We start from the raw sequence: 11,141 nt of genomic DNA on the forward strand, positions 1-11,141 counted from the left end.
AACACACCAGCTGAGAAGTCTCCTAAAAGCCACCGCTGGATCTGTGGTTAGTTTCCCTTTCAACAATTACACGTTGCACAGCATCACTGACCAGTAAGACCGCTGGACGTCAAGGAGACGAGTAGCATCTCTTCTCTCTGAGTCTGTGTTGAGAAAACTGGAGTACTGGAAGAGTGCGTACTCTCTCCTACAGCTGCAGGCCAAGAAGACGTCCAGAAACATTTGAAATTAGCCGGCAGCTCTCTCACTCTGTGGCTGCATGAACTTGTAACCCGTCGCAATGTTGTTTTGTTTAAATCTCGATAAAACAACAACAAGATTTTACACAGAAAAGCAAAAAATACAAACTGTCTCTAAACCAGCAGACTCACCAACACCAGGTTCTGTAAATACTTTTACTGCAGTTGTACTCAATTCTTTTACTTAATGCCACAGTGCAGAAATACTCTGTCACAGGTAAACAGAGTATACTATACTTATACCATATATTCTATAGTAAGATTTATTAAGTATTTATTTATATATTGTAAATACCATACATATAATACAAATATAAAAGTATTTGCATCGAAATATACTTAAAGCACCAAACATAAATGTATATTGCAGAATGGCCCATGTAACTAGTAACTAAAGTTATCAAATGTAGTGCAGTAAAAACTACAGTATTTTAGATTATAAGGTAAAACTCGTAACGTACAAGTACCTCAAAATTACTTCAGCACTGTTCTTGAGTAAATGTGCTTTCCACCTCTGAAAGTGTGTACTAATACAGTAAAACGTAGTAATTATTTTATGAACTAAGTTAATAAATTGATAAAGTTGCAGCCTGTTAAAACCAGCTCAACTTAAGCTGGATTGTAAGATCATTTTTATGCAGAGAATAAACTGCAGGTAGTGTTATTAATGGATTGATTTTTGGAGGCAAAGCGTTGAAATGACCCATGAATCTGCAGGCTGAGCTGATTCATAGCGTTTCAACTGTGAGGGAAACTTTATCTCTGCGGATTCAATGTTGTTGCACCACAGAAAACGGTCCAACGCGTATTAGACATTATATTAAGAGCCTGAAGACACGTTCACGTTAGATAATTACTCTTATCCAAACCAAAACGGCCTGTTTTAAAGCCAGGCTTATTGGATTAGTAGAAACAGACAAAAGGCCGACCATCCTGACTACGTAACGTTGATGTGGGTTATAATAACACGGTGACTGTGACTGATTCGGCAGCTTCCTCCTCCCTCACTGACTGTCAGTGTCATGTTGCTCCACCTCTGAAGGTTTTTCCGCCTCCGGTGAACTTCTGCTTCCTACAAAGCGTTTGTCGGACCAGTTTGTGTCGAAGTTATTTTCCTCTCTGTGTAGCAGCCAGGTGAGCTGCTGTTATCTGCTCCGTCAGCCTCCGTCAGCCTCCGTCTGCTCCACTGAGCCGAGTTCATCACTACTGAGATGTTGCAGGACGAATGTGGCCTGTGACTGTGCTGTGCAGTCTGTTGGTCCACATGTTGTGTATACTCATCACCCCTGCAGGTCTACAGCTGATCCACATCATTCTAAGTACTCGTGGTTCAACAGGTACACAGCCTCCTCTGTTTGTGTTCGCAGTTCTGAAGCAATAACATACAGTTATGCTGCTCTCTTCGCTCATGTTCTACGAAACAGTGTCTAAAACCTAAAAGTCCTCAGCGATTCATCCAACTACAGCTGAGGTGAGTGAGTGCGCAGAGGCTCACCGCTTTGCTGACAGCTGAAATATGAGGAAACATCAATAAATAGTGTCATTTTCTTGAAGGAAGTGCAGCCCTGATGTTTTGATTGTGAAAACTGATCTTTTTCTCTCAGTTTCTGGGGATCCATCAGCATCCGTGTTCAACCTAAAAGCGGTGCTTTACAAGAAGTAACGCTTTTCCAAGTGGCTTCATTTAAAAAGCTGCTCTGGTATCGAGGTGTTTCAGTGTTTCAGTGTGGACAACAAACGTGTAGTAAAGTACATGTGATGTACTTTAAACGTATATATATATAAAGTAAGTGAGGATCTGTGATACAGGTGGCATTACCCATAAATCCCTGCTCTGCCTGAAGGGTTTGATTTCCAAACAGGTGACGTTTGTACAGTGGTGGAAGAAGTATTCAGATCTTTTACTGCACTTAAAGTAGTAATACCACAGTGTAAAAAGTATTCAGAATTTTACTTAAGTAAAAGTACAAAAGTAAAAGCATTCACTATGCAGAATATATATATATATATATATATATATATATATATAATATCACTGGATTATAATTAATGATGCATTCATGTGTAAACTAATTTTAACTATATACAGCTGGTAGCAGTATTATACTAATAATCTGAATGTGCAAAGTACTACTAGTTACTAAAGTTGTCAAGTAAAGAACAATATTCCACCTCTGCGTTTATATGTGCAGAAGTGTTGAAACTCCTCCTGCATGTCTGTGGATTCTGCACAACTGCAAATCCTGCTTCCTGCATTGGTGATGAACATTATTCACTGGACGTAACGTCACGAGGGGCAGAATTTACTGGCTTATAGTTTGAGTTCTTGTCACCACAACAAATCCCCAGAAGAGAGACACGAAAATGTATTAAACTGTTTTAAATAAAATAAAAATGTTCCCTTGACTATGAAGAGTTAAAGTTAAGTTTAGAAAGTTGAAAAAATCGAGACTTTTAACAACCGTAAATGATTCATGGCTGTTCAACACCACATTTAACAAACGTGTGTATTTCAAACGATATAAGATCACAGGTGATCAACAGGTAACTGCAGTCCGTCCCGCGTCATGTGTGACGTAGAGGTGTTACGTAATCACACGCAGGCTTATTTCTGTCAACGTCACAGACACAGTTTGACAACATCCGAATTAAAATCAGCAGCTTTATTTTTTTCTTTTTTTAAATTCTTTAAATGTAGCTGAGACAGTAAAAATCTATGAATATTTAAATTCAGCTCAATTCAGTTTTTTTAAATGTTTTTTTTTTTTTAAACTAAGCTGCGAATCCGCCAACACACGTTATGTCAAATGATCTTCTGCAAGAACTCATCAAAGATCTAAACCTCTTATTATTATTATTATTATTATTATTATTATTATTACCAAAACAACATGCATTTTAAACACTCACAGCAACATTTTCCTACAGATGATGAGGAAGAAACATGATATTTGGGCCTGAACTGAGATCTCCTCAGCATGACACCTATATTGTTACCACGTTGTAAACATGCTGAGGCACAAATCATTTTAACAGAATTAACCGGAGAAAGATCAAGCTTCAGTGTTTCTGACCTGCGTGTCCCAGCAGAGCGGAGTCTTCTCCTGATGCATCCGAATCAGAGTCCGTCCGGTCAGCAGACGAGTCTCTAGATTCTCCTGGTCCATGTTTGCTTCTGTTCCATCTTCACCTGCCTGCTGAGCTGCGAGCAGAAGTTTCCTTCAGCCTGCAGCCAGCTGATTTAAAGGGCTTTTCTGCCCTGCTCTGAGTCTGCACGGCCTGGTGTGCAGCAGCCTGGCCGGAGCCTCCTGCATGCTTTCTGACAACCTGGGATTTTATGCATCATGCTTTTAATAAGCGCCGACAACACAGACGAGAAGCCTCTCCAAACTTAACCCCCACCACTTCCAACACACACACACACACACACACACCTCTTTAGGCCGCCTGATCCCTGGATTTACGGGCTTAGTATTAAGAAAATACTCCTGCAATTTGGGATTAGACCCCAAAACCCCTCACAACAACAAAGACTCCGTCCATTTGATATCTTGATACTTGTGATCAATCACTGGCTTTGTTGCCGTCGACTACAGCCAATTTCTGAGCACACACAGAGGAAATGAGAGACAACAAGATAATTCATATTCATTTCCTCACACACACACACACACAACCTGCCAAAAAAAATTTCTTTTGATTTTATTAATATTTTCCTGCCGCAGAAGGCCACCACAAGGTTAAATTTCGTATGATTTAAATGAATGATTAGGTGTGGACTTTAGGCCATTTGTTCAATTATAACTTAATTTATTGTTATGCTCGTTAATGCAGTTACTGATATTATGTATGCATTACAATTATATTAGGCCCTATGTGATAAATAATAAAACATGAATATGAATTTAGAAAATGATCTATATATATATATATATATATCTGTCCACAGTAGAACACATGTTTTATTCCCTGTATGATCCTCTAAGTCCAGTCTGTTGATTCCATTCAAAGGTCATTTAAGTCAAATAGGCTAATTGGTGACAGCTGTTTGAGACTGTGCCGCAGCTTTTTCCCCAATATTTCTTTTTTTTCTCTCTTTTTTTTTTAATCTGAACTGAATCAGGTTGTCAGTTTCATTTCATGAACGAAAACACCTCCTGTATTATTTCCAGGGAAGGGGAACCAAAATATAATATGTGCAGTAATATTCAGAGTGAAAACTACAACAGATATCCGTGGCCTTACAGCAAGTTGTTCTGTATCTGTAGTAAATACAAATACTTTAACTTGGACTGAGTACTGCGGGCCTGTGATCGGCTGCAGACTAAAAAACACCAGCTACATTTTTAATGCTAACTGTTGTATTTAAGCTAACTTATCGTTTTTTATTGACAACGCAGGAAAAAAAAAACAACTTTGCCGTTTTAATTTGTTCTTTAGAGGCCAAATATAAATACGTGTTGGTCTTCTAACTTGTAATAGAAGAAAAAGAAAGCCTGCCGTCACAGACTCGGTGATAACTCGGTGGTAAAACCGTCTTTAAACGCCGGGATCAGACGCTTCTGGCAGTAATGGCAGCCGGCTGATTCTCAACTTTCTGACACAACCGTGCCGTTCGCGTCACGTGGTGCGTGTTCCAGTCGAAAGGGGCGGGTGTTTCGGCGCCAAGCTCGCGAGCCGATTGGCCGTCCGCGTCCGCACGTGGAGCCGCAGAGCGCTGCGATTGGCCCGGAGGACGCAGACCCTCGCGCTTCCTTGACTCATAGAGGCGCGGGCCTCGGAGGCGAGCGTCAATCTCCATCCGTCAACACCGGCAGGAGAGAGACGCGGCCGAAGAGTCGAAACACGGTTATTTCTTAATTCTTCTGCGTTGAAATGTTCATTTTCTAGTTCCGAAACAGGCGTGAGTCACCGGGCTGCTCAACCTGCTTCACTTTCCGCCAGAAAACAATAAACTTTCCTCCATGTGGATATTTCTCGAACTCTGGATCTCACTGCTTTGACATTTAACAGGATTTTTTTTTATTTTCTTTTTAAAAAGGAGCCTGAAGAAGGTGAGACTCCTGCTGCTTTTATTTTATGTTGTTGTTTCTCCAGTGTATTTATCCTGATTAGCTGTGTACTGTACCATTACTGAAATAATGGCATATTTAAGGCTACACTTTGCTGATATTTGATCTTCAACTTATACCTGGGTTTCACTGGTTTCACTGGTTTCAGTAATTTGGAAGCTCTCAAAACGAGGCTGTGGTGTTTTTTTTCTGAAACGAAAAACATCTTAAAATAAAATATATGTGAAGTAGATTTTAAAATACAGCCTAAACTTGTCAAATGATTTGACGAAATGTGATGAAAACCAAAATACGGGCTCTCAACCTTTGTAGGTGACACTGATTAAATTTCTTTTTCCAAATATAAAGTGTTTGAATCAGGTGGACTCTGTCTTTATTGGGGTGTATTTGCTCCTGGCTCAGTCCAGCCGGCAGCCTGCAGCCTGCAGCCGGGTTACTGCGCTGATAAGAGCCGCTCTGCTAATTGTCGCCCAGTAGATCTAATCTAAATTGTAATGGAGTTAATTTGCACACAGTTTTGCAGAATTTACATTGCGTGATTCGGCTCCTTCCTGCGGTTATGGAAATAAGTCGAGCTTTATGCGGAGTGTTAACGCCTCAGTTCAGATCCACCAGGAGGCCCGCGGCTCCTTTCACAGCAGAAAAAGCTGCCATTAGTCACAAATTTGGGCATTTACCTGCTAAAAGGACCCCAGTGGATTATGGAAATTCTTATCTAAATACATTGTCTTACACTAATACTACTGGTAACAATTAAGGCAGTTTATTAAAGCTGCAGCACACGTGTGAAGTTCTGCAGAAAAACAAGGAGTTCAAATCAAAGTAGCAGGAGGTCTAAAAGTTTTTTCTCGTTATATATTATATTCTTTTTATTCTTGATATATTGTGTTTAGCCTTTAACCTCGTTAATGTACTTTTATTCAGTTCAGTATGCCTTCTCTTACTCCTGTTCAACATGAAGCATTTATTTAGATTTATCATGTGACACTGCAGGTTTAACATGTTATCATCCTGAATTACATGATTTACTTTATTTATACTTAACTTTTCCCACAAAAGAACTGCAGGGGACCTTTGATATAAATTAATATATGTATTTATTTTATTTATATTTAAAGCCTAAAAAATCAACTCGTGAATATTAAGCAGAAAGTCTGAAAAATGAAATACAAAACGAATAATTAACATTATAATTGTAACACATAAAGAGGAGCAGAGAGAGAGGAGCAGCGGGAGAATATGTATAAGTAAAGCTGCGTTTCTTCGCACCGTGAACTCGTTTTGAAATTATAAGAAAAAGTCTGCGTCTCTGTTTGAAGAAATAATATTCAGTCTTCAGTCTCAAGTGGCCTGTAATCTAAAGTGTCTCCACAGGTCGATTTAATTGTGAGCTATTGAATTAATTAAAACGTAATGAAGATCTGAGTGATAACAGAGCTGCTTCGAGGCAGGGACCCCCCACCCCCCCGATGGATGTGTGAGGGGAGACCCTCCCGGCTTCTGACCGAGCTTGGTGACATTTTCCATCTTTAATTATTTCCCTGAACACCGTCTCATCTGCAGAGTTGAGGCCTGGTGTCTCTTTGCGTCTCCGCAGAATTCAGCTGCGGGGAGTTTGGAGGCCAGATGTGGTCCTTCAAGCTCCTCCGGGGGCCCGGACGTCCCGTTTGTTTACATGCTGACAGTTCACAATCAGAAATACTTTATTGATCCCCGGGTTACAGTTACAGGTGCTCCCATTCAAGAGGAGAAAAGTGGCATAAATCAGCTGAACGTGCAGCTGAAGATCACATTCCCATTAAAACAAAACCTTTTCCCCAGTTCGCCCAGTTCACTTCCTCAGCCTCATTTTCCGAAATCTCCCTCAGATCAGACCTTTTCTTCTCTGCTGCCGTAAATCATATTGTCCGAGCTTCAGGGAGTTAAACTTCATGTAAAATACAAACTGATCTCCGGTCAGCGGGCTCATTTACGGGTCGTGTAGATCACGAAGGGCTGCCTCTGGGAAATGTTTAGAAAGTTCGGCTTCATGTTATATGTGTGTGGAGATATTACAGATTTTAGAGAGTTGTGCGTGTTCGTTTTTATCCGGTTTAACACGGAGACCCGACAGTCTCCCGGGTTCTCAGCCCACCTCTCTCTGCACAGACTCACCGCTTCTGTCTCTTGCAGGAGCCGAGCTAAACCCCGGGGACCCGAGCACCCGAGCAGGCCGTCCAGACTCCGGTCTCCCCGCCGCGCTTCTAGCATGATGTCTTATCTCAAACAGGCCCCGTACGGGATGAACGGACTGGGCCTGAGCGGAGCTGCCATGGACCTGCTGCACCCATCTGTGGGGTACCCCGGTACGGATCAGCCGCCGTTATGAGGACCAAACATAATCCACATCACATGACAACTTAGAAATATAACTTCACGGGAAGATAATGCAGCAGACAGGACTCCTGTGATGTTCCTTATTCTTCACTAATATTAGATTATACAGATTTTAAAGTTTTAAAGTGGCTTTAAGAACTTTTATTAGATGCAAACAACATTTAAACTCCAGCTCGCGGTGAGTTTGGGGCCTGAATGAAGTTTGTTTTTGATGTATTTTTGTAATATTTCTTCAGCCGTGCTCTGAACCCCCCCCCCCCACTCACTTAAGTCTTGATGATACAAATACACGTTGGAGGTCCAAAAGGTTTTATAAGCCGTGAAAGAAAGCGTGGAAATACGCGGGAACACCTCCGCTCATGACTGTGCAAAACTAAAAAAATAATCACGTGCAATGACACAGAATGAAGACACGAGACGAGTTAAGATGTGAAATGATCCGGAAGCTGCGTGACGCACGAGAGGTTCAGCCCTCACTTCTGGAGGGACATTAAATAAATAGAGTAATAAATAACCGACGTTGTTTTTTTGTTTTGTTTTGTTTTGTTTTCTTCCAGGAAACCCGCGGAAGCAGCGCCGGGAGCGGACCACCTTCACCCGGACACAGCTGGACATTCTGGAGTCGCTGTTCGCCAAGACGCGCTACCCGGACATCTTCATGAGGGAGGAGGTGGCGCTGAAAATCAACCTGCCGGAGTCCAGAGTGCAGGTCCGAGAGTCACTCCCGCTGCCTCATTTACATTTAATATATATATAAATATATATATAATCAGCGCGTGTATTTAGGTTGTGAGTGTTAAAAACTTAAAAATGAGAGACAATAAAGTGGAAGACATTTGCAGCTCAGCTCTTAAAGTTTCTGCTGGACTTCCTGAGTTTCACCTCGGGCCTCTGCACCATCAGCTCCAGTGTAAAGAGAGAAAAGTGCAGCCATTATTGATCAAGTAGAGACAAGTCTTTAATCAAAGAGGGGGGGTGGGGGGGCGGGGGGGTCTGGCTGGGCTCTGGCAGAGTGAAGGTCCAGCTTTTGATGTGGTGAGCTTTCTTTAGAAAAGGCCGTGAGAGGTTTTCCGTCCCCGGCTTTAGCGGCCCTCTGCTGGGCTTAACGCTGCAATTATGGCCGCTGCCTCTCCGCTTTCTGCCGCTGCTGACAGGCCGCTTTTACCTCATTCACAGGCCCAGTTACCAGCCTGATCTTATTAGGTTTTAATACTACGACTCCTAACTTCTTAAACATAATTATTATAACAACTGTTCTCCAATTTTTAAACATGTTGCATACACTTACTGTACATTTGCATTTACTATGATGTGTGTTTTTGTCGTTTATTGACATTACAATTTATATTTTTAAAGTACAACTTATCATACATTGTCATGGATAGAGCCAGATGTAATCATAAAACCAGATAACATCTTTTAAAAAAGCTGACAAGGTAGAAAGTCTCTTCTGTAAGTTATCAGTCAAGGTTTTCAACATTGTTCTGCTTACTTTATTTTGAAAAACCACCCTGGTTGAGTGTCCATGAGTTTCATATTTTAATTCAAACATTTAATTTCACATAAATAAGCGGTTTCCTCTGAGATCACGAGCTGCTTTTACTAATAAGTTGAACAAATATTTAATAATTTAATTCTTAATATGTAATTATCGTTCATTAAGTAAAAGTTACTCAACAGGTTTTTTGTGCCTTCACACCTTTTTATCTTCCCCTAAAATAAAAACAATGTTTTATTTTATCTTCTTTAGGCAACAGGATTTAAAGGGTCAGTCCACAGAAATCACAAAAACACATTTTCTAGTTTTTCTAGTGGCATCTGAACATGCAGATAGTTTATAAATATCAGCTGGAGGTGAATAATTATTATAATTATCTGAAACTCCTTTCTACCCATGAAAGCTGTGTGCAGAGTGTTCTGACGTTGTTGTGCACTGAGAGACGATGCTGTTTTCTATTTAAAATCCTTCAATTTGTGTGAACTGACCCTTTAAAGTACGTTTGTATGTTGTGTGAGATCATGTGATTCGTCCCAGAGAAACACTAGTGTCTCTGGATGAACTGCAGCTCCTTACGAGCAGCCAGCAGTAAAGGTCAAAGGTCAGAGCACCTCGGTAGGATCACGTCAGAGCGAAGTGTTAAGAAACAGAAGGTAGTTTCGTTGCTGCCAGCTCCGTCGTTTTTCTGTTTTTTTTTCTGATTTGTGACCCGGCCGGCGTGCGATGGTGACCTTTGACCTCTCCTCCTTCCTCAGGTCTGGTTTAAGAACAGGCGAGCCAAGTGTCGGCAGCAGCAGCAGAGCAGCAACAGCGCCAAGGTGAAACCAATGAAGAAGAAGCCCTCCCCGACGAGAGAGAGCACCGGCTCAGAGAGCAGCGGCCAGTTCACCCCGCCGGCGGTGTCCAGCTCCTCCTCCTCCACATCCTCCTCTTCTTCCTCCTCCTCCGTCTCCTCCGGCCTCGGCGGTCCCGGTCTGATCAGCACCTCTACCTCCGTCACCGCCCCGGTGTCGTCTATCTGGAGCCCGGCGCCCATCTCCCCGGCCCCGGCGCCGCCCACGCTGCCCGACCCCGCAGCCCCCACCAGCGCCTCCTGCATGCAGCGCTCCGTGTCGTCCTCCGCCACCGGAGGAACGCCCTCCTACCCGGTGTCTTACAGCCAAACGGCGGCAGCGTACAGCCAGGGTTACCCGGCCTCGGCGTCAGGGTCTTACTTCGGCGGCGTGGAGTGCGGCTCGTATCTGGCGCCCATGCACTCCCACCACCACCCGCACCACCCGCACCAGCTCAGCCCCATGACCGGCAGCTCCATGTCGGGACACCCGCATCACCACATCGGCCAGACGTCAGGGCACCACCACCATCACCACCACCCGTCACACCACCACCAGGCGTACAGCGCGCCCGGCCTCACCTTCAACTCCACAGATTGTCTGGATTACAAAGAGCAGACGGCGGCTTCGGCCTGGAAACTCAACTTCAACGCCTCCGACTGTTTGGACTACAAAGACCAGGCCTCATGGCGTTTCCAAGTGCTGTGACTTCCTGTGTTTGTCTTCTTCTCTGCTTACAAAGAAGTATTCTTTTTGTTGTTGGTGGTTTATTTTTTGAAGATCCTTTAAACTAATAGTAGAGACATTTAAAAAAAAAAAAAAAAAGTTTATTTGTGAACGAAGTGAGACGATGCTCCGAGACCTGAGACCTGAAGCAGAAGGCCTCGGGTTCGGCTCTGTGGCTGTCGGGATCAGCTCGTCCAGGATTATTTTTCTACTCCAGAACTCGAGAGAAACTGACCCAGTTGCAACTTTTGAAGGCCGTCAATAGTGAACTTTCAGTGGAACCTGCAAGATTGTGCAGTCTGGGATCGTCTCAGTGATCAATCGGTTAACTTCAACTTGATTGGGATTATTCTTCAAAAAAATCTACGTTGACAGAAATAACATCGTAAACTAGACT

The 11,141-nt window shown here is 42.7% G+C and overlaps 1 protein-coding gene across 1 annotated transcript; it reads left to right on the forward strand.

The window, feature by feature from the left end:
- Nucleotides 1-7,559: 7,559 nt before the first annotated feature.
- LOC139294521 (homeobox protein OTX1 B-like) lies at nt 7,560-10,726 on the forward strand. Its single transcript, XM_070916436.1, has 3 exons — nt 7,560-7,656; nt 8,245-8,396; nt 9,941-10,726. Exons 1-3 carry the CDS (start codon nt 7,560-7,562, stop codon nt 10,724-10,726), a joined length of 1,035 nt encoding a protein of 344 aa, XP_070772537.1.
- The last annotated feature ends 415 nt before the right edge of the window (nt 10,727-11,141 follow it).

This window comes from Enoplosus armatus, chromosome 2 (genome assembly GCF_043641665.1).
Source record: "Enoplosus armatus isolate fEnoArm2 chromosome 2, fEnoArm2.hap1, whole genome shotgun sequence".
NCBI lineage: Eukaryota > Metazoa > Chordata > Actinopteri > Centrarchiformes > Enoplosidae > Enoplosus > Enoplosus armatus.

Bases quoted from the DNA above. Each gene is read 5' to 3' on its own strand.
- LOC139294521 (XM_070916436.1), top strand. From the start codon at position 7,560: ATGATGTCTTATCTCAAACAGGCCCCGTACGGGATGAACGGACTGGGC. The intron at 7,657-8,244 runs GTACGGATCAGC...GTTTTCTTCCAG, and splicing joins CCCATCTGTGGGGTACCCCG to GAAACCCGCGGAAGCAGCGC. The intron at 8,397-9,940 runs GTCCGAGAGTCA...CTCCTTCCTCAG, and splicing joins TGCCGGAGTCCAGAGTGCAG to GTCTGGTTTAAGAACAGGCG.